At 47.4% G+C, this 23,012-nt stretch overlaps 1 protein-coding gene across 10 annotated transcripts in view; it reads right to left on the reverse strand.

Annotated features, from left to right (window-relative positions):
• FHAD1 (forkhead associated phosphopeptide binding domain 1) overlaps nt 1-23,012 on the reverse strand; it is a 157,873-nt gene that overhangs the window by 86,876 nt on the left and 47,985 nt on the right. For 7 of the 10 annotated variants that reach the window (XR_013407498.1, XR_013407492.1, XM_015117411.3 and 4 more), the window contains exons 5-8: nt 15,948-16,057; nt 11,124-11,360; nt 5,080-5,203; nt 695-825 (exon numbers count right to left, since the gene is read on the reverse strand). Coding sequence is in view for 8 of the 10 variants with exons in the window: in XM_015117411.3 (XP_014972897.3) it covers nt 695-825; nt 5,080-5,203; nt 11,124-11,360; nt 15,948-16,057 (602 nt within the window). In the remaining 2 variants the exon portion in view is untranslated. The remainder of the gene's footprint in view (nt 1-694; nt 826-5,079; nt 5,204-11,123; nt 11,361-15,947; nt 16,058-23,012) is intronic. The other 3 variants (XM_077973381.1, XM_077973385.1, XM_077973390.1) reach the window with 1 other exon arrangement.

Consider the following 23,012-nt stretch of genomic DNA (forward strand, 5'->3'; position numbering starts at 1 on the left):
AGCAGAGACGGATTTTCACCATGTTGGTCAGGCTGGCCTCAAACTCCTGATCTCGTGTGATCCAACCACCTCGGCCTCCCAAAAGTGCTGGAATTACAGGCATGAGCCACTGTGCCTGGCCTCAAAATTACTTTTAAACAGCCCTTGACTTGCCTACCAGGTTCACTACACAGAATATTCTTATGCACACTATAAAGTCTAACGGAAGAAATGAAAGTCTGTCTAACTGCACTTGGATCTGCAAACATTCTGCTTCGAAGGTGCCTGTGCAAACCAGTGGTGACTGGGATGAGGTGAAGCCCACCGTGTCCTCTTTTGCATGCAGTGATTCTATTCTTAATATTAAGCCTTGCCACGGAAATATCCATGCTGAGAGGTGCATTTACTGCTGGAATTAACCAAACTCATTTATAACGGGCATTAGAAAATGTTTCCTGGAGTTGAAGCTACATCTCGCTTATTCTAGGGCACATGCATGCCGCTCCTTGAAAAGCTGCAAAGAATTGGCTAGCTGTTCTAGTTTTTCTAGGTGGACATTGTCCCCCACCCCCCGCCCCCAGCACAATGGTGTGAGAGGAAGGAATTAAATTTAAAACAAGAGCCCAGGGGAATGAAACGAGCAAATCATGTGACTTCACTTTAGTTGCTTTTCACCCGATGGCTACAAGAAGGTGATACAGTCATCCTTACTCACTCTAGAACCAAGGGCTTCCAGCTGGTGGTCCTTGTCTTTGTTCTGACTTTTTAGTTGATTGACTTTTTCCTTTAGTTCTTGAACTTGCTCATCCTTTGCTAACATGTCTTTTTGCAAAGATGACACCATCCCTGTAAAAAAGAAGACTCACAGAGGTCAAAGAGGCAGTGAGGATGACTGTCATCGCTGCCGCTGTCAACCAGTTTGTGACGAGCCTGGCACCGAGAAAGGAGGTGTCTCCAAGGATCCCAGGAGCTTGAATGGGGTTGAGACCAATACCCACTGCACATCATTTGTTCAAGGTCTCTGTGAGAAGGAGAGGAAACATCTGTCGGGGTGCTGTGGGCATCGGCCCTGCGTGGGAACAAAGGCTCAGCAGAGAGAGGGACCAGGAGGGGCCACGAGATGGGCCTGTGGCAGCAAGGGACGTGTTGATCCACACTCACACACTCATCTGAGTTTGGAAACCGTCTCTGGCACTTACTAGCTCAGTTGTCTTTTTTCTTGAGACAGGGTCTCACTCTGTCACCTAGGCTGGAGCGCAGTGGCACGATCATGGTTCACTGCAGCCTCCACCTCCTGGACTCAGGTGATCCTCCTGCCTTGGCCTCCCAAGTAGCTGGGACTACAGGTACGTGCCACTTTGCCTGGCTAATTTTTGTATTTTTTGTAAACATGGAGTTTGGCCCACGTTCCCCAGGCTGTTCTCAAACTCCCAGGCTGAAGCAATCTGCCAGCCTTAGTCTCCCAAAGTGCTAGGATCACAGATGTGAGCCACAATGCCCAGCCTAGCTTAGTGGTCTGAACAAGTTATTTAACCTTTCATTGTATCTACAGAGTTGTTGTATAAAGAACACAGAAGAGTGGCTAACACATAGTGTTTATTCCCTGCCACCCATGACTCTATGTGGTAGCCAGCTTGCAAAAGGGCCCCTGTGATTCCTGCCTGTTAGAATACCTGGCCTAATGTGGCCCCCTCCCACCTGAACAGGGCTGACGTGTGTAACTCACATGGCCCTGTGGAAGTGGTAAATGTGACTTCCCAGGGCGAATCATCAAAGATGTTGTGGTTTCTTCTTTGCTCTCCTTTGGGTTACTCAGTCTGGGGAAAGCCAACCGCCATGTTGGGAAGACACTCAAGCAGCCCAAGGGAAGGGCACACATGATGAGGAACTGAGGCTTTCAGCCAACAGCCTCAGTTGAGTCATTCCAGAAGGGGATCCTTAAGCCCTAGTCAGGCTTTCCATGACATGGCAGCAGTCGCTCCTACAACCTCGTGAGAGACCCTGAGCCAGCCTAAGTCACTCCCAAGTTCCTGAACCACAGAAACTGGGTAAGATAAACATATCTGTTGCTTTTTATGGGATAACTTGTTATGTGTCAGCAGAGAGCCAATATATTGTTGTATTATCACATGGAGAAAAAGTGAGAAGGGTGCATAATGCAGTGGTATTGGATTATCTCATATGGTCCTTTTCTTAGAAAAACATTCATCCTAGTTTTGTTGGGGTTATCAATCAAGAATCAATCTTTCTTGCACAATCAAGGATGTGTAATAAAGAACAACATGACTGAGAATTACATTGTAAAAATGAGCTTTGTCCGGGGACACAGTTAAGTTCCTTGGAAACAGACTGTTCTCTCTGGGGCTTGCCTGCATGCTTTGTGAGGCGGGACCAGAGTGACCTTTTCTCTAGAGTGAATTTGGCTCAATTCTCCACCAGATGCCCTCTGCAGTGCAAGGTTGCCCCATTCTGGATGGTGGGAAAGTGAGCTACGCTCAGGCCTGCGTGTGCTTTGAGATGGTTCCCTCTGCTCCTCCCGGGTGGTTCCTTCCCTGCCCGCATGCACGTGCTGATCACGCCTGACTCTGCTGAAGACTTGAGGGGGACCCTCTGAGATCTCCGGGGTGCTCTCCATGTAGCCCCCTCCCGCCTGGCACGCCGCCCAGCAAACTCAAGCTATGCTGGCTTCTCCACCTCCATCTACTCAAGTCGGGCTGACCGCTGGGCTCTGTCTGGCTTCCCCTCCTGCTGGAAGGGGTCTGGAAACTCTCTCAAGTGCAAGCCAGCCGGGGGCAATCGTAGGTTTCATCTTGTTTGTTTCCACTCCCTCCCAGATCACTGTCATGGGCTTCTTGGGGCCAATATATGGAAACCATTATTTCAGACATTTTTTCTGTTTGTTTGTTTTTCATTTGTTTGTTTGAGTTGTTTCAGGCAGGTGAGGAAATCCGGACCTTGTTCCTCCATCTGCCTCTCTTGCCATGGAAGATGGGGTTTGTGATGTGTTGTCATGGTTTCTGTGAGCCTGGGTCACTGAGTGGCCACAATGACCAAAGCCCCTACTGACCCATGATGGGCCCAGGGAGGAAGCAGGATATGAACCTGTCTATTGTGAGCACTGAGACTTGGGGGACTGTTTGTCACTGCAGCGTAACTCAGCCCAGTGCTTCTCGAGCTTGAGTGTGCACACGCAGCAGCCAGGGGGCTTGTGAAAGTGAAGACTCTGATCGGAAGGTCAGGAGCGGGGCCTGAAATTCCCAGTTTCTCACAAGGATCCAGGTGATGCTGATGCTGCTGGTCCAGGGACCACACTTAAGGGTTGTGAGAGTGTAGCCCATCCCAGGTCACACCTGAGCCCAGGTCTATCTGACTCCTTGATTAGATAAGTGGTGTCTGAGACAAGCTTGCAGCGTGGATGGGGTGTGATGGGCAGACCCCGGGGAGGAGGGCAGGGCCCAGCGAGATCCCCCTTGTATGCCTGGTACCCAGAGCGGCCCTGCCCATAGCGCTCACAAGTATCCAAGAACATTCCAAGTTAGGGAAGAGCAGAGGTAGAAGCTGGAGTGGGGAGGGGGACTGCAGAATGAGGCAGAGGGAAAGGCACGGCCAGGCAGCCTGGGTCGTGCAGAGACAGTGATGGTGCTGGCTCAATGCCAGGCTCAGCTTTCACAGCCACGGGCATGTTTCCTGCTGTGCAGGGGGGACTTTAGGAGCAATATCCCCAACCCGGACTCATTCTCTCCCCACCACCTGCTTTTCTCTCTTCCCCCTTTCTCTGTCCAAGGCCCTATCACCTGCAGGTCTCTAGACATGTCATTCTCTGCCTTAAAAACCCTAATGTGTCCCATCACACTTAGAAGAAAAGCTGAACCCCTCCCCTGTAAGGTGGCCCTGCCTCCCCCCTGACCCCAGCGGGTCCCACAGCCCCTTGTTCCCTGACCCCAGCCACACTCGCTGGCCACTGCTCCCACACTGCGGCTTGGTCCTGCCCCAGGGCCTTTACACCCACGATCTCTGTCCGGCATACGGTTCCCAGGGGCCTCCCGACAGCCCCTCCCACCTCCTCAGAGATATCCCTGCCCAGGCACTAAGCCAGGGGTGTCCAATCTTTTGGCTTCCCTGAGCCACACTGGAAGAAGAAGAATGGTCTTGGGCCATGCACAAAATACACTCACGCTAACCATAGCTGATGAGCTAAAAAAAAAAAAAAAAAAAAATCGCCAAAAATAAAATCTCATAATGTTTTAGGAAAGTTGATGAATTTGTGTCGGGCCTCATTCAAAGCTGTCCTGGGCCATATGTGGCCCGCAGGCCGTGGGCTGGACAAGCTTGCACTAAGCTATTCTCTTTCACTTCACCCCATGAAGCGCTTCCCCACCACGGTGTCCAGCTTTATTTCCTCTGGAGGACGGATCTCTCTCTGGCATGGGCTTGTTCATTTATCTGTTTACTTCTTACTGTCTGTCATCCTCTCCCACGTGTGAGCCCCGTGAGCAGAGGGATCTTGACCGTTTGCTCAGGGCTCTCTCTCCCCAATGCCGAGAGCAGTGCCTGGCATCTAGCAGGCGCTTCATAAATGTGTTGGTTGAATGAATGAATGAATGAATGAATGAATCCAGGCTAAGAAACAACTGTGCCTGGCAAGGGTGGGCCATGAGTTGGCTGCCCCATTCCCACCCAAGTTCTGGAGTATCAGCTACCTCTCAATTAGCAAAATGCTTTCGCTCTGGCCCAAGAGCACCAGTGTGAGATTGGGTAAGAGGCTGGGTGCCTTAAACAGGCAACCCCATTCTAGCCACATTCTAGTTCGCATTCACAGCAAACTGGCTCATGGGACTGCCTGAGCCACAGCTTGTCCTGTGTGCTCCCTGGTGAGGTCCATGTTCAGCAGGCCCTTTAGCTAAGAGATGGCACATAAACCTCTGAGGACGAACTCAGATTCATGGACAGGAGCTGCCTGAAGGGATGCTGGGAAGAACTCTGAGATTGCAGCCAAGTTCAGTAACAAAAAGTATATGGTTGGTTGGTGATGTCTGCTGTGGCCAAGAACATGGGGTGAGGGAGTGGCAGCTCCCAGGCCCAACTCCAAAAATGGCTCACCTGATGCGATAGCGTTGTCCCTCTTTAAGTTCTCGCCCTCGTTCTTCAGGGATGTGATTTCTGAGTTCCGCTCTGACAGGGTCTGGCACAGCAACTGGCTGTACCCTTTCTGCAGGGCACTGATCTGTGGGAGGAGGCGGCACAGTCAGAGCGGGGCTGGCCCACGCCTGGCAGACACACAGGTACTTCTTACAAGCTTGACAGAAAGATTCAGATTGACTTTTGGCTGGGGTGTTGGGGAAACTAAGCTTTTTAGTTTTAACTAGTGGGAGGGACAGGGGAGGGCCTGTTCCTTCAAGGACCACCACTTCCTATGTCATCAAAATATGAACCTTATCTTTGTGCCCATAAAGGGGCCCAGGCCCGGCTGCCACTGGGGGTACCTGGTTCCTTAATGTGCCTTCCAATGACCTTCGGACTCTCAGCCACAAACAGACCACCTGTTAGTTCCAGGTCACCCAGTACTGACTGGATACAGAGCAAAGTTCAAGAGAGGGAAGCAGGTTATAAAATTAATTCCCTCAAATGATAACAATAGGTTATATCTCATAGAACACTCTAGAGCTTACAAAGCCCGCTCACAGACACTACTCCTTCAACAGAGCCTCATATGAGGTCTCTCTGCAGGAGGCTCCGGGGAATGCTCCTGTATTAGTCTGTTTTCATGCTGTGATAAAGACATACCCGAGTCTGGGAAGAAAAAGAGGTTTAGGCCGGGCACAGTGGCTCATGCCTGTAATCCCAGCACTTTGGGAGGCCGAGGCAGGCAGATCACGAAGTCAGAAGATCGAGACCATCCTGGCTAACACGGTGAAACCCCCGTCTCTACTAAAAACACAAAAAATTAGCCAGGCGTGATGGTGGGCATCTGTAGTCCCAGCTACTTGGGAGGCTGAGGCAGGAGAATGGTATGAACCCGGGAGACAGAGCTTGCAGTGAGCCGAGATCACACCACTGGACTCCAGCCTTGTGACAGAGCGAGACTCCGTCTAAAAAAAAAGAAAAAGAAAAAGAAAAAGAGGTTTAATTGGAATTGCAGTTCCACTGGCTGGGGAGGCCTCAGAATCATGGCGGCGGCAAGGGAAAATGAGGAAAAAGCAAAAGTGGAAACCCCTGACAAACCCATCAGAGCTTATGAGACTTATTCACTATAACAAGAATAGCACGGGAAAGACCAGCCCCCATGATTCAGTTACCTCCCCCTGTGTCCCTCCCACAATACGTGAGAACTCTGGGAGATACAATTCAAGTTGAGATTTGGTGGGGACACAGTCAAACCATATCATTCTGCCCCTGGCCCCTCCAAATCTCATGTCCTCACATTTCAAAACCAACCATGCCTTCCCAATAGTCCCCCAAAGTCTTAATTCATTTCAGCATTAACTCAAAAGTCCACAGTCCAAAGTCTCATCTGAGACAAGGCAAGTCCTTCCTGCCTATAAGCCTGTAAAATCAAAAGCAAGCTAGTTACTTCCTAGATACAATGGGAGTACACGTATTGGGTAAATACAGCCATTCCAAATAGGAGAAATTGGCCAAAACAAAGGGGTTACAGGGCCCATGCAAGTCTGAAGTCCAGCAGCGCAGTCACACTTTAAAGCTCCAAAATGATCTTTTGACTCCACTCACATCCAGATTACGCTGATGCAAGAGATAGGTTTCCATGGTCTTGGGCAGCTCTGCCCCTGTTGCTTTGCAGGGTATGGCCTCTCTCCCAGATGCTTTCACGGGCTGGCATTGAGTGTCTGCGGCTTTTCCAGGAGCACGATTCAAGCCATTGGTGGATCTACCATTCTGGGGTCTGGAGGATGGGGGCCCTCTTCTCACAGCTCCACCAGGCAATGCCCCAGTAGGGACTCTGTGTAGGGGCTCTGACTCCACATTTCCCTTCTGCACTGCTCTAGCAAAGGTTCTCCATGAGGGCCCCGACCCCGCAGCAAACTTCTGCATGGGCATCCAGGCGTTTCCATACATCTTCTGAAATTCAGGTGGAGGTTCCCAAACTTCAATTCCTGACTTCTGTGCACCTGCAGGCTCAACACTATGTGGAAGCTGCCAAGGCTTTGGGCTTCCACCCTCTGAAGCCCCAGCCTGAGCTCTATGTTGGCCCCTTTTAGCCATGGCTGGAGGGTGTGGGATACAGGGCACCAAGTCCCTAGGCTGCACACAGCATGGGGACCCTGGGCCTGGCCCACAAAACCACTTTTTCCTCCTGGGCCTCCGTGCCTGTGATGGGAGGGGCTGCTGTGAAGGTCTCTGACATGCCCTGGAGATATTTTCCCCATGGCCTTGGGGATTAACATTAGTCTCCTTGGTACTTAAGCAAATTTCTGCAGCTGGCTTGAATTTCTCCCCAGAAAATGGGTTTTTCTTTTCTACTCCATCATCAGGCTGCAAATTTTCTGAATTTTTATGCTGTGTCCCTTTTAAAATGGAATGCTTTTAACAGCACCCAAGTCACCTTTTGAATGCTTTGCTGCTTAGAAATTTCTTCTGCCAGTACACTAAATTATCTCTCTCAAGTTTAAAGTTCCACAAATCTTTAGGGCAGGGGCAAAATGCCACCAGCCTCTTTGCTAAAACATAACAAGAGTCACCTTTGCTCCAGTTCCCAACAAGTTCCTCATCTCCATCTGAGACTACCTCAGCCTGGGCCTGATTGTCCATATTGCTATCAGGCTTTTTGTCAAAGCCATTCAGCAAGTCTTTAGAAAGTTCCAAACTTTCCCACATTTTCCTGTTTTCTTCTGAGCCCTCCAAACTGTTCCAACCTCTGTTAGTCAGTTCCAAAGTTGCTTTCACATTTTCAGGTATCTTTTCAGCAATGCCCCACTGTATTGGTACCAATTTAGTGTATTAGTTTGTTTTCACACTGCTGATAAAGTCATACCTGATACTGGGAAGAAAAAGAGGTTTATTTGGACTTACAGTTCCACATGGTCGGGGAGGCCTCAGAATCATGGTGGGAAGTGAAAGGCACTTCTTACATGGTGGCAGCAAGAGAAAATGAGGAAGAAGCAAAAGTGGAAACCCCCGATAAACCCATCAGATCTCCTGAGACTTATTCACTATAATGAGAACAGCACAGGAAATACTGGCCCCCACGATTCAATTACCTCCCCCTGGGTCCTTCCCACAACACATGGGATTTCTGGGATACAATTCAAGTTGAGATTTGGTGGGGATGCAGCCAAGCCATACCAGCTCCCATTTTGCAAGTGAGGAAATCAAGACTCAGGGGGTGAGGTTGCTTGCTTGGGATTGCACAGATCAGTCAGTGGTAGAGTTATGATCCAAATCCAGGCTTTAGTTGCCTGCTTCTAGTTCTTCCCACTTATCACGTGGCTCTAGGAACCAGCATTAAGAGCCTGAGGCCGTGAAGCATGGTAGGGACACAGAAGCCAGACTGCCGTCTGCAAAATTGGTCTCTGCGTAAAGGTAGGGAGGACACCAATTCTGTCCCACTTTTTAATTCTGTAAGTGCGGTGATGGTCGTAATTTCACGGTTGTTGAAAGTATTTTAATAAGTTAGTACATGTAAGAGTACTCAGACCATGCCTGGCGCACACATAGATACTAGCTCTGATTATTCTACGATGTGTTTTAGCTTCTGCTTCTCTTGCCTGTCTCCAGGAAGTTAGATTGATAATATTTCTGTGTGCATTTGTAAGCCTTGCCTAGGCTCACTTAAACACCAGTGTGACTGTTATTAGGAGGAGTGCAAGAATTCCTGTTAATCATCACATCGTGTTTCAGGCATATCATAACATATGACAGGGTGGGAGTGGGGGGACACCAACAATGCAGGTACGGTATGCCCTGCACCTGGCCACCAGGTGGCGCTCATAGTCTGTTTTAGTGTCTGTCCCTGAAAACCCTGTGGCTATGACTCGGTGGTAGAATTAACAGAAGGATCAAGGTTTCACAATTTATACGGCCCATTTCGTGCATCACTCACATTTTCCCTGGGGCATCTGAGACACTGGAGAAGGGGTGCTCACTAGAAGATGGAGGGACATGGGCTGCAAAGCCCCAACCCTCTCCAAGGCCATACATGTGCAGGTCTGCACTTTGGAAACTTGGAGTGAAAAAAATTATTTCACTTCTTCCTGTTTTCTGTGGGGCCATGCAATGCTCCCATAAAAAGGCACTTGGATTTTTTGTTTTAAAAGTTACAGCTCTTCTCAGCTTAATGCTTTTGTTTGCATACCAGAGGCACAACACAGAGAGAAACTTCCAGAAGGGATGGGAAAACACATCCCCAGACTCCAGTGCTGTCTGACAGACAGGAAATGTTTCAATCTAAGTATCAGAGCTTTAGGATATCAGACTGTGGGAAAACTCCAAGTGGTCTTCAAACATCTTCATCAATTTCATGACCAAAATAAATATCCATATTGTCCATAATTGGCATAAATCCCCAGGTGTTTAGTGCCTGTTATACTGTGTAATAAAATGGGCCCTGGGTCATAAGAAAGTTAATAGTGCTAGGAAGACTGATTGCTTCAAGATACTAATTCAGCTTCTAATTAGCACAGGCAGCCCAGACTGCATGGCGGTACGCGTTGTCTTGGGGTATCGGATCGGATCGAAGGGCTTTGAGAGCAAATCGTTATGCACACACTTTCAGGAGACCCGGGAGAATAAAGTAATCAGAACAATAAATCAACCTGCCATGTGGCTTATACGTCTGCTTGAATGTTCTGTTGGCAGTAGAATATTTAAGAGACTAAAATGTGAGCAGATGAAACTTGATTTGGATTCAGACCAACTGCACCCTTTAGCTTAGAAATGCTTTGTTATAAAATTATCATCTTTCAATTATGAGCCAAGATCAAAGTGGGGGGAGGAGTATTAATTAGTCAGAGTAATTCTTTCTTTCTTTTTTTTTTTTTTTTTGAGACAGAATCTTGCTCTGTTGCCCAGGCTAAAGTGCCGTGGCACAATCTCAGCTCACTACAACCTCCACCACCCAGGATCAAGTGATTCTCCTGCCTCAGCCTCCCGAGTGCTGGGATTACAGGCATGAGCCACCGCGCCCGGCCATCACTGACCAATTTTAAAGTAAAAAAAAAGGAATTTGAATCAAGTTTCAAGAGAAACGTACATGACTGGTAAATTCAGAAATTCCAGGTGAAGAATTTTTGTTTGATGAAATTCCCTGTAAGGGAACCAGTAACTAACTGCCTTCAGGGTTTGGTAAAGGCCTCTGTGTTTGGAACACTGGGCGGTTCCTTTTCCCCACTTAGCTAACTGCCCATAGCGCTCTCTGGCTGGGGCTGGATTTGGGTGAGATGCAGTCACTGAAGTGACAGCATCGTGGGGAAATAGGAAATTGGGGTGAGAACATGGGGTCTGCGAGAAGGTGGACCTGAGTTCAAATTGCACCGCCACCTCTCACGTGCTGCGCAAGCTGTAAGCAGTTCCTGGGTGTCTCTGGGCCTGTCTTAGACTTTTTTCTTTCTTTCTTTTTGAGACAGGGTCTCACTCTGTCACCCAGGTTGGAGTGCAGTGGCGCAATCTCGGTTCACTAACCTCTGCTTCCCAGGTTCAGCCTCAGCCTCCTGAGTAGTTGGGATTACAGGCATGCACTACCATGCCTGGCAAATTTTTATATTTTTAATAGAGACAGGGTTTCACCATATTGGCCAGGCTGGTCTCGAACTCCTGACCTCAAGTGATCCGCCTGCCTCGGCCTCCCAAAGTGCCAGATTACTGGTGTGAGCCACCGTGCCTGGCCTGGGCCTGCCTTAGACCCTTCATCTGTAGAATGGATGTGTCAGAGGACTGTGAGGTTTAAATAAGTTAATCCAAAGTGCTTTGTACTAGTTCTTGCTCGTGGCCAGTGCTGAACAACGGCTGATCTTGTTCTTACCATGCTAGGAAACTGCCGAGTCTCTCAGCCTTGTGGATTTGTGTTCTTAACCACCACGCTCCACTGACCACCTGTTCCCTAACTCCGGGTGTCTCACCTTGGTTGGGGCTCTTGGAGCCTCCCAGGCCTTGGTCTGAGAGCTGTGCTGTGCCTCTCAGGCTCTGCCTACCTGGCTCTTCAAGATCTGGATCTCTTTCTGTTTGGCATCGATGTCTTCATCCAGAACCTGACACTTCTGTGAGATCTCCCTCTCATTCTGCCTGGAGGTGGTGGTCTCCGACAGCTTCTGACTCAGCTCAGTCACTTCCTTCTGCAGGTTTGCTATTATGACGTCTTTGTATTTGGATTCAATTTCATAATCTGAGAGACGGCTGACCTCTTTTCCCAGCAGCAGAATTATTTCATCCTGGGTAGAGATCAGATGGCAAGCTTACTAGGTGTGGGCCTAGGTGTGAGGCTGAGCCCATTTAAAAAGAAAAAAAGGTAGAGGCCAGGTGCGGTGGCTCGCGCCTGTAATACCAGCACTTTGGGAGGCCAAGGCGGGTGGATCGCTTGAGGTCAGGAGTTCAAGACCAGCCTGGCCAACATGGTGAAACCCTGTCGCTACTGAAAATAAAAAAATTAGCTGGGTGTGGTGGTGAGTGCCTGTAATCCCAGCTACTTGGGAGGCTGAGACAGGAGAATCGCTTGAACCCAGGAGGCAGAGGTTGCAGTGGGCCAAGACCATGCCATTGCACTCTAGCCTGGGCAATAAGAGTGAAACTCTGACTCAAAAAAAAGGTAGGAAAATTATAGTGTAATTCTTTTGGGAAAGTAGGGGCAGGCAGGCAGGGAAAAGGCAGACTTTGAGGCTCTGTCACTTGGAAACTCAGAGAGACGATAGTGTGGTGAAAACGACTGCTTGCACATAGACTCCTACAATGCATGTGGATACTTTAGAGGGACAGAAACTTTCCTTTCCCCTAAAATTATACTTTCATATTAAGAACCACCATCCCTCTTGGGAATTTTTGTTGCCAAAAAGTTTACTTACAATATTTTTAGGAATTAACTTACCAGGCCTCAGTCTAACATCTGGGGACCAAGGAAAGGTAATTAAGGAAATGACTCTATTCAACCACATTCTGACTATAATGGGGCTATTTAACTTTACAAATTTAATATATTCTGAAATAGCTTTTCCCCTTTCCTCTCTTCTGTTATTCCCTGGCTCTTTTGGTTATTCACATAAAAACGTATTCCAGGTAACTAAGTCATGAAAAATAAATGAGAGGGGAATGGTGATTTATGTATGTAGGTTCTTGTAAACTTCAGGCTGGAAAAAACTCTGGGCTTGGCAGGCTGTACCCACAGGTCTCATTAACCCAGTCTCCCATCTCTCCAAAAGAAAAAACACTGTAGCCAAAGAATTGGTTAGGCTTCCCGAAAAAGGGGGAAAAAGTCCCCCAAACTTCTTGCCAGAACTCATCAATAAAATATCAGGAAGACTGAGAACAAATATTCCCCGACGTGATTCATAGGCAGCTACAGAGTTCCTGATCAGTTACTTTGAGAGGAAACTCTGCTCTCCATGCAATTTTCCAGTGGTTGGAAGGAGGCGGGTGGGCAGTTTCCAGGCCAGCGCATTGCCTGGGGAGCTCGACCTTCTAGCTTGCTAGCCTGGGGCACCACCGGGTTTTGGTCATGATGGAGCCCAACTGCTGCCCAGGGTCTGTCCTTGGGTCCCTGTGAGTGCTTGTGGCAACATTTCAAAGGACAGCCTCAAACAGAGTCCATGCTCTGGGGCAGCCCCTTGCCTCATCCAATATGAGTTACCCAAGGGCTCCATTTCCAGCCAGGTGTTTGTTCAATATCCACACAACAAACATGTATTGAGCATCTACTGTGTGCCATGCGTGTGCTGGGCACTGAAGTATAGAGAAGCCTGCAGCTTACGGTGCACAGCTACGGTTCCTGCCTTTCTAGTGAGGACCCTGTGACTTCCCTGAGGGAGCACCCCTGACCCTTCCACGTGGTCTTGGCAGGAGGGTCAGTTATGTGCCCTGATCCTTCCTGTCCCGCCTGCCATTGTGCATGTGACCCAGGCTGGTCAGTTGGCATTTTCTCAGAGATTTCATGTATTTCTTAAAAGAGGAAGAAGCTCTTGCTTCCTTTGGGATCATAATCTTTAGAGACTTCAGTTTGTTTACAGTCATGTTTTCCAACAAAAGAAGCCAGCCTGCTGCAGAAAGCAAAACTATGAGGGAAGCAGTGGAGAAACTGATAGCGGGGAGCACCCTGATCATTTAAGCTCCTAGATCCAGTCATGCCTGAAGCTGGTTGGCTTTTATATTTTCCAATAAAATAAGACAATAAAAATGTTCTTTTCCTTCCTTCCTTCCTTTTCTTCCTTTTCTTCCTTTTCTTCCCTTTTTCTTTTCTTTCCTTTCTTTCCTCTTTCCTTCCTCTTTCCTTTCTCTTTCCTTTCTCTTTCCTTTCTCTTTCCTTCCTTTCCTTTCTTTTCTTTCTTTCTTTCTTTCTTTCTTTCTTTCTTTCTTTCTTTCTTTCTTTCTTTCTTTCTTTCTTTCTTTCTTTCTTTCTTTCTTTCCTTCTTTCTTTCTTTTCTTTCTTTCTGACATGGTCTTACTCTGTCACCCAAACTGGAGCACAGTAGTGCAATCACAGCTCATTGCAGCCTTGATCCCCTGGGCTCCAGTGATTCTCCCACCTCAGCCTCCCTAGTAGCTGGGACTATAGGCAAGTTCCACTATGTGTGGCAAATTTTTTTTTTTTTTTTTTTTTGCAGAGATGGAGTCTTACTATGTTCCCTAGGCTGGGTGTGAACTCCTGGGCTCAGGTGATCCTCCTGCTTGGCCTCCCAAAGTGCTGGGATTACAGGCGTGAGCCATTGAGCCCAGCCTATTTTTTCTTAAACCAATTTGTTTGTTGTCACTTGCACTTGAAGGAGTCCTGACAAGTCAGGGCATAAATACTTCATAAATAGTAAAAATTTAGAAATGTGGTTGCATCCTATTTCCAGCTTAACAACTGTGGTGGATTAAAAATGGCTACAAATAACTTTGCAGCTTCTGCCATCAAGCAGTGGAGTCTATTTCCCCAGCCCCTAAATCTAGGCTGGCCCTGTGATCTGCTTTGACCAAGAGAAAGTGAGAGACATGATGTTGGGTGGTCTCTAAGCAATTTCTTAAGAGGCTGTACAGCTTCTGTCCTGGACATCTGGAAACCCAAAGACCACTGTACTGCTATGAAGAAGCCCAGGATGAAAAGCCACATGCAGAGAGGGCTCACAATTCCATTAGTGGTGATTTTTAATGGTGAGATTTTGGTGCACCTATCACCCGAGCGGTATACACTGCATCATATTTGTAGACTTTGATCCCTCACCTTCCTCCCACTCTTCCCCCCAAATCCCCAAAGCCCACTGTATCATCCTGCTGCCTTTGTGTCCTCATAGCTTAGCTCCCACATATCAGTGAGAACATACGATGTTTGGTTTTCCATTCCTGAGTTACTTCACTTAGAATAATAGTCTCCAATCTCATCCAGGTCACTGCAAATGCTGTTAATTAATTCCTTTTTATGGCTGCGTAGTATTCCACTGAATATATATACCACAGTTTCTTTACCCACTCGTTGATGGATGGGCATTTGGATTGGTTCCGTGATTTTGCAATTGTGAATTGTGCTGCTATAAACATGTGTGTGCAAGTATCTTTTTCAAATAATGACTGCTTTTCCTCTGAGTAGATACCCAGTAGCAGGATTTCCAGGTCAAATGGTGGTTCTGCTTTTAGTTATTTAAGGCATCTCCATGCTGTTTTCCATAGTGGCTGTACTAGTTTACTCATGTAACCAAATACCACCTGTACCCCAATAACTTAAGGAAAAATTAAAAAAATAAAACTAATAAAAACTCTATAAAAACTTCAAAAAAAAATAAATCTGTCTGTGGGAAGAAACTAAAAAAAAAATAACAAACAAACAAAAAAACTACTTCCAGGTGTCCCAACTGAGGTCCCAGACATGGGAATGAGGCCTTCTGAGACCATCAGTCCCTGCCACGCCACTGGCTGACTGCGGTTGCGTGAGTGAGGCAGAAGATACCAGCAGGAGAACCTTCCAAGGCGACCCATAGAATTGTGGGAAATAAATTGCTGTTTCAAGCCACAAAGTTTTGGGCTCGCTTGTTTACAGCAATGGGTAACTGACAGAGCATCCAAACCTGACTTCCCACCTTACTCACCCTTGCTGCAGATTCCTGGAAATGTCACTCCCACGTGTGACAAGAGCTCCAGGTGGTTCTGCTCCTTACAGACTCTGAGAATTGCTGCAGGCTCAGGCCCTGATCTTCAGGGGAAGCATGGCATTGTTGGACTACTGCTTTTAGTATTAGGTTGGTGCAAAAGTAGTCGATTATAATACAATTTTCAGGTTGTGGCTAAGTGAGGCGAAATCAGCCTGGATCCATCCTTCCCAGGTATGCTTACATTCATCTGTTCTGACCTCTCTTCCTGTCTCACTCTCTAAACCTCTCTGGTTCTTTAACAAGTCTTTCTCATTTGCTCAGTCATCTCTGACCTCAGCTCTCACTTCCTCCTACTAGGGAAGTTAACCAGACCTGGGTGTGAATCCCAATTCTGCCCCTTGTACTGTGTAACCTTGGGCAAGTTACTTAACCTCTCTGAGCTCCAGTTTCCTCCTTGTTAAGTGAGGGTGATCAAAAACCTCTTTTGAAGACAGCAAAGATTAAACGAGCGAATGAATGTTAAGTGCATGGGATGCAGTCCAGCTCACAGTAGATGCTTCATAAACATTGGTTGCGGAGGTCATAATTAGAATAAAACATCTGGTTGAATGTCTTAGGGAATAAGAGGTGGTTTCTTGGAAGCAGGATAAGGGCACTTCTGGGCCACAGAGAAGAACAGGCATCAGCAAGTCCCTCTGCAGTGTGATTGCTGCTGCAGCTCCACCCTTCCCCAGACCCCTCCCTCACCTTGTCCTGCTGGGCCAAGTCCTCCTCCACATAAATCTCCGCGGGGGGAACTGCCCCAGGAATCCCCTCGGCCAGTGGTGTTTCCGACAGTTTCATGGCATTGGTCCACACTAAGGCGTGAGATCAGCAGAGAGCACAAAAGACATCATGAGTTTCCCTGAGGCCTGAAGAAGATGTTCACATTAGCCTTCCTGTTTGTCTCCCCCCAGACATAGACATTTTATGTAATTTAAAAATTACAGGCCGGGCGTGGTGGCTCACACCTGTAATCCTGGCACTTTGGGAGGCCAAGGTGGGCGGATCACGTGGTCAGGAGATTGAGACCATCCTGGCTAATACAGTGAAACCCCGTCTCTACTTAAAATAGAAAAAATTAGCCAGGCATGGTGGCGGGCACCTATAGTCCCAGCTACTCCGGAGGCTGAGGCAGGAGAATGGCGTGAACCCGGGAGGTGGAGCTTGCAGTGAGTCGAGATCACGCCACTGCACTCCAGCCTGGGCGACAGAGCAAGACTCTGTCTCAAAAAAAAAAAAAAAAAAAAAAAAAAAATTACAAAGTGGTGTGCGTGCTCACTGAAAAGCAGTGAAAGCATCACGGAAGGACCAGAAACAGAAAGGGCCACCTCCTTCCTTCTTCCTGTGCTAACTGTGCTGTTACCTAACATGATGTGTCTTTTTCCAGACCTTTTTCCTATGCCACAGAACAGCGGGTGATCTAGGGCAGATCATTTAATCTCCTGGGCAGGTCATTTAATACCTTTTAGCCTTAGTTTCCACACATATCATTGAGGGGCATGAATAGTCTGTATCATAAAGGGCAACTGTGAGGAGTAAATGAAACATTAGGTAGAGCAGGGACTGGCCAACTACAGCCCTGGGGCTGAATGCAGCCCACTGCCTATGACTGAAAGTACAGTTTTATTGGAATGTGGCCACAGTTACTCATGTATGTATCATCTATGGCTGCTTTTGTGCCACAAATACAGAGAGTTGAGTAGTTGCAACACAGACTGTATGGCCCTCAAAGCCTTATTTATATCTGGTTCTGTGATACTGGGACTTATAACAAGAAGTAGATACAGCTGGCCCTCCATATGTGTGGGTTCCACATTTGTGGAGTCAACCAACTGTGGATTGAAAATATATATGTGTGTGTGTGTGTGTGTGTGTGTGTGTGTGTGTGTAGAGAGAGAAAGAGAGAGACAGACAGACAGACAGACATGGTCTTGCTCTGTCACCCAGTCTAGAGTGCAGTAGCATGATCACGGGTCACTGCAGCCTTGACCTCCTGAGTTCAATTGATCTTCCCACCTCAGGCTCCCAAGTAGTCGGGACTACAGGTGCATGCATGCTACCGTGCTTGGCTAATTTTTAATTTTGTTGTAGAGACAGGAATTTGCTATGTTATCCAGGCTGGTCTCAAACCTCTAAGCTTAAGTGATCCTGCTGTCTCAGCCTCCCAAAGCGCTGGGATTACAGATGGGAGCCACTATGCCTGGCCAAAAATACTTCTTAAAAACCCAATAAAAAATAACGATACAACAATAAAAATACAGCATAACAACTAGCGACATGGCATTCATATCATATTTTGTAAGTGAGGGAACCGAAGTACAGGGACGCCAAGTACTTGCTGAAGGTCCCACAGCTGGTGAGTGATAGAGTCAAGATTTGAACCCAGGTTTGTCTGATCCAGAGCCTGTATTCATAACCATTATGCAGTAAATGTATTGACCTTCATGATATAGTGTTACATTTCAAAAAGTAGGATACCAGTGTTAGGGTCAAACAATCCCATTATTATTCCATTACTTACAGTATATACAAATCAGGATGGTATCTTTAAAAATCACCCCATGCCTTTCCATTCTCCATTCTAATTCTTCCTCCCTCACCTGTATGAGCTTTGCCATTAAGATTCGGCCTTGGAGCTGCGGCCTTACTGCCTGTTGGAGAAGGGCGAGCACCACCAAGACAGGGGGCCTTGACCAGGGCGATTCTGCCCCTCAGGTGACATTTGGTAATATCTGGGGACAATTTTGAGCACCACAGCTTGAGTGGGGGAGATCTGCTGAGAGCATCGAGTGGGTAGAAGCCAGGGATGTTGCTAAACACTCAGCAATGCACAGGCTGGGCCAGGCCTGGTGGCTCACGCCTGTAATCACAGCACAATGGAAGGCTGAGGCGGGCAGATCACTTGAGGACAGGAGTTCGAGACCAGCCTGGCCAACATGGCGAAACTCCATTTCCACTACAAATACAAAAATTAGCCAGGCGTGGTGGCGGGCGCCTGAATCCTAGCTACTTGGGAGGCTGAGGCAGGAGAAATCGCTTGAACCCGGAGGTAGAGGTTGCAGTGAGCCAAGATTGCACCACTGCACTCCAGCCTGGGTTACAGAGCGAGCCTTTGCCTCAAAACAACGCCCTATGACAAACAATTATCTGGCCCCAAATGTCAGCAGTGCCAAGATTGAGAAACCCTGACCGAGAACAAATACGCCCTTGGCTTTGTGTTTCCAAACAGAATTTTTCAAATCTAAAGCAAGGCAATGGTCTAAAAGCAAAACAATTTTGTTTGAAGAGTCCGGCTTTGTTAAGAGAGGAAAGAGCTTCTTCAGATTCCTCAAAAATGGGTGCTTTCAATGAAGAGCCAACCTGGAGTCCTGGCGTCGGCAGTGTTCTCCTAAGCATGGAGTAGAGGGGCCCGGGTCTGACACGAGGGATCTCTTCTCTACAGGAAGATGAAAGGCCCTCTCCACATCAGGGGAATGCGGTGGAAGTTTGGGAGCGGACATCACGATGCCTTCCCAACCCAGATGACACCCCAGTGGGAGGCTGTAGAGGAGAAACCCAGGTAGATGAGGGCCTCAAAGCCTTGGGACCGCTCATGGCTCATTCACTTCCCAAGTTCAACACGGCATTGGAGAAACAGGTGGAGAAATCTACTCATCAACAACTGAGTGTAAAAAGAAAGAAACAGCACCTGTGTCCACCAATGAAGAATGGATAAAGAGAAATCTGTGTTACGTTCATGGAATGTGACTCAATGAGAACAAGGAACAACTTTTTTTTTTTTTTTTGAGATAGAGTCTCGCTCTGTCGCCCAGGCTGGAGTGCAGTGGCACAATCTCGGCTCACTGCAACCTCTGCCTCCTGGGTTCAAGCGATTCTCCTGCCTCAGCTTCCTGAGTAGCTGGCATTACAGGTGTGCACCACCACACCCAGCTAATTTTTGTATTTTCAGTAGAGATGGGGTTTCACCATGTTGGTCAGGCTGGTCTCAAACTCCTGACCTCGTGATCTGCCCTCCTCGGCCCCCCAAAGTGCTGGGATTACAGGTGTGAGCCACTGTGTCCGGCCACAAGGAACAACTTGTAAGACATACAGCAAAATGGATGAATCTCAGAAATATGCAGAGTGAAAAAAGCCTCACGTGAAAACATACACTACATGATTCCATGTATTTGAGAATCTCGAACAGGAATCTCTAATCCATGGTGGAAAAAGAATTGGAAGAGTGGTTACCTCTGGGGGAAGGGGTTGGGAAGTGACTTGGAAGGGACCTGAGGGAGCTTCCTGGGGTGATGGTGATGTTCTTGTCAGGGGTTTGGGTTACACAGGTGTATACAATTGTCAAAACGTAGTAAGTGTTCACTCAAGATCTGTGCATTTCATTGAGTGGCAGCCAATCTCCAAGATGGTCTTGGTGATTCTTGTCCCTGTATTCATGCCCCTATATAGTCATCTCCAATGCTGGATGAAGCTTGTATTAACATGCTCAGGTTGCCATGACAAAATACCACAGGCTAGGGAGCTCAATAACAGGAATTAATTTTCCTTTATTAAACTTTTAATTCTTTCTTTTAAAAATAGAGATAGGGTCTTGCTATGTGTTCCCAGCTGGCCTTGAACTCCTAGCCTCAAGGGATTCTCCTGCCTCGGCCTCCCAAACTGCTGGGATTACAGAGGTGAGCCACTGCACCTGGCCGAAATTTATTTTCTCAAGTTTTAGAGGTTGCAAGATCCAGGCGTTGGCCAGGTGGTTTCTCCTGAGGCCTCTCTCCTTGGCTTGCAGATGGCCACCTCCTCATTATGTCCTCACATGGTCTTCCTTCTGGTGTCGCTGGTGTCCTAATCGCCTCCTCTCACAAGGACAGCAGTCAGATTGGATTAGGGCCCACCCCAACAACCTCATTTTAACTTAATTACCTCTTTAAAGGTGGATGGATCACCTGAGGTCAGGAGTTCGAGACCAGCCTGGCCAATACGGTGAAATCCCATCTCTACTAAAAACACAAAAATTAGCTACGTGTGGTGGTGGGTGCCTGTAATCCCAGCTACTCAGGAGGCTGAGGCAGGAGAATCACTTGAACCTGGGAGGCAGAGGTTTCAGTGAGTCGAGATCACGCCACTGTACTCCAGCCTAGGTGACTGAGACTCAGTTTCAAAAAGAAAGAAAAAAAAAAAAGAAAAGAAGGAAGAAAGAAAGGCACTCTTTAAACACAGGTTCTGTGGTACTGGGGATTAGGGCTTCAACATATGAATTCTGAGAGAACACAATTCAGCCATAACAGAGCTTATCCAAGTAACCAAGGCTACTGGAGAAATGATGGAGTTTGACTCCTGAGGCTGGATCTTAAGACACATGTGGCTGCTGCTTTTCTCTCTAGGACCACTCTTTTGGAGGAAGCTGGCAGCCATTTCATGAGGAGACTCAAGCAGCCTAGGAAAGGTGGCAGTGGTGAAGAACTGAGGCTTCCTGCTGTCAGCTAGTGAGGAACGGAGGCCTCTTCCCACACGGATGTGAGTGAACTACCCAGGAGATGTGTCCTCCAGCCCTAGGCAGGCCTTCAGAGGACCGCAGCTTTCGTCAAAAGCTTCATGCAACCTCCTGAGAGTCCCTGAACCACACCATCCTGCGAAGCTACTCCCAAATGCCTGACCCGCAGAAACTGTATAAGATAATGCATAGGGTTTTGGTTTGTTTTAGGGTGCTATGTGTTAGGGTAATTGGTTATAAATTGGTAACTAATACACACTGTATGTTAATTTTACACAAAAAGACAAAAACTGTTGAACTCTAGTTAATGGTACACATGCTAAATGTTTAGGGCGAAGTCTACAGCTGTAGGAAACTTATTTTTAAATGCATCCAAAATTAAGATCGATTAATGAATTAACAGAATGACTGATAGACAGATAGATATATAATAAAAGTATAGCAAAATGGGCCAGGCGTGGTTGACTCACGCCTGTAATCCCAGCACTTTGGGAGACCGAGGTGGGTGGATCACTTGAGGTCAGGAGTTGAGACCAGCCTGGCCAACATGGCAAAACCTCCTCTCTACTAAAAATACAAAAATTAGCTGGGCATGGTGGTTTGTGCCTGTAATCCCAGCTACTAGGGAGGCTGAAGCAGGAGAATCACTTGAACCCAGGAGGCGGAGATCATGCCATTGCACTCCAGCCTGGGAGACAGAGCAAGACTCTGTCTCAAAAAAAAAAAAAAAAAAAAGAGTATAGTAAAATGTTAATGGTAAATATAGGTGGGGATGGGGGTCACTGTAAAATTCTTTTTACTTTGCTGTATGTTTAAAAAATGTTCGTATTAAGGCCGGGTGCAGTGGCTCACGTCTGTAATCCCAGCACTTTGGGAGGCCAAGGCAGGCGGATCACAAGGTTGGGAGATCGAGACCATCCTGGCTAACACGGTGAAACCCCATCTCTACTTAAAAAATAAAAATAAAAATAAAAATAAAAATTAGCCAAGCATGGTGGTGAGCACCTATAATTCCAGCTACTTGGGAGGCTAAGGCAGGAGAATCACTTGAACCCAGGAGGTGGAGATCGCGACACTGTACTCCAGCCTGGGTGACAGAGCAAGACTCTGTCTTTAAAAAAAAAAAAAAAAAAAAGTACAGTAAAATGTTAATGGGAGATTTAGGTGGGGAGGGGGGTCACTATAAACTTCTTTTTACTTTGCTGTATGTTTAAAAAATGTTCATATTACGGCCAGGCGTGGTGGCTCACGTGTATAATCCCAGCACTTTGGGAGGCCAAGGTGGGCAGATCACAAGGTCGGGAAATCGAGACCATCCTGGCTAACACAGTGAAACCCCGTCTCTACTAAAAATACAAAAAAAAAAAAAAAAAAAAATTAGCCGAGCATGGTGGTAGGCACCTGTAGTCCCAGCCACTTGGGAGGCTGAGGCAGGAGAATGGCATGAACCCGGGAGGTGGAGCTTGCAGTGAGCCGAGATCACACCACTGCACTCCAGCCTGGGCAACAGAGCGAGACTCCATCTCAAAAAAAAAAAAAAAAAAAAAAAAAAAAAAAAGTTCATATTAAAATGTTGGGGGAAAATGGCTGAGTCATTTTTCGCTGTGGGTGGTAGGTATGTGGCGGTGCATTTGATGATGATGATGACGTAAACCGTGGACACACATTGCCTTTTCTCTTCAGCTTGCATGTGTCACAATAATAATTATTATTTTAGTGACTGAGGAAGGTGACTACATGAATGGTCTTGAGCAAGACGGGGGAAAGATATGGAAGCCGCTGGGAGATACCTGGGGACTCAGAAGGGCCTGGGGCTGGGACAAAGAGGACAGAGAGTGGGACCTTGATGCCAGAGGCTAGGGAGGAACTCCGGGAACCACGCCTGGGGACTAAACTGACCAGCTCTTCCGCCAGTGAGGCTGCTGAGGCCAAGAGGACAGTGACAGATAGGAAGTTTCCTCCCCAAGTGCCATGAGGCTTTCAAGGGGGTAGTGGGGAAGGAAGGACACCCTGGAGGTTGTGTGTGTCCCAGAGTGACCAGGCTGTGAGTGGGCTGTCACCCAGCTCACCAGCCTTAAATGGGACTGAAAAATGTTAGATTAGATGGGACTGAATATATCTCCTTGGGAGAAGTCATTTTCCTTGATAAGCGTCAGTCTCTTCTGACCTGTAAAATGGTGTTAAAATATTTTAAAACCTCCTAGGGCTGTTGGGGGCAAAGGGGATTGCAATGACTAATATTTTTGCACATCTGAGTCAAAGTGTGTTGACACAGATCCTGTGAC

Source organism: Macaca mulatta, chromosome 1 (assembly GCF_049350105.2).
Source record: "Macaca mulatta isolate MMU2019108-1 chromosome 1, T2T-MMU8v2.0, whole genome shotgun sequence".
Lineage (NCBI taxonomy): Eukaryota > Metazoa > Chordata > Mammalia > Primates > Cercopithecidae > Macaca > Macaca mulatta.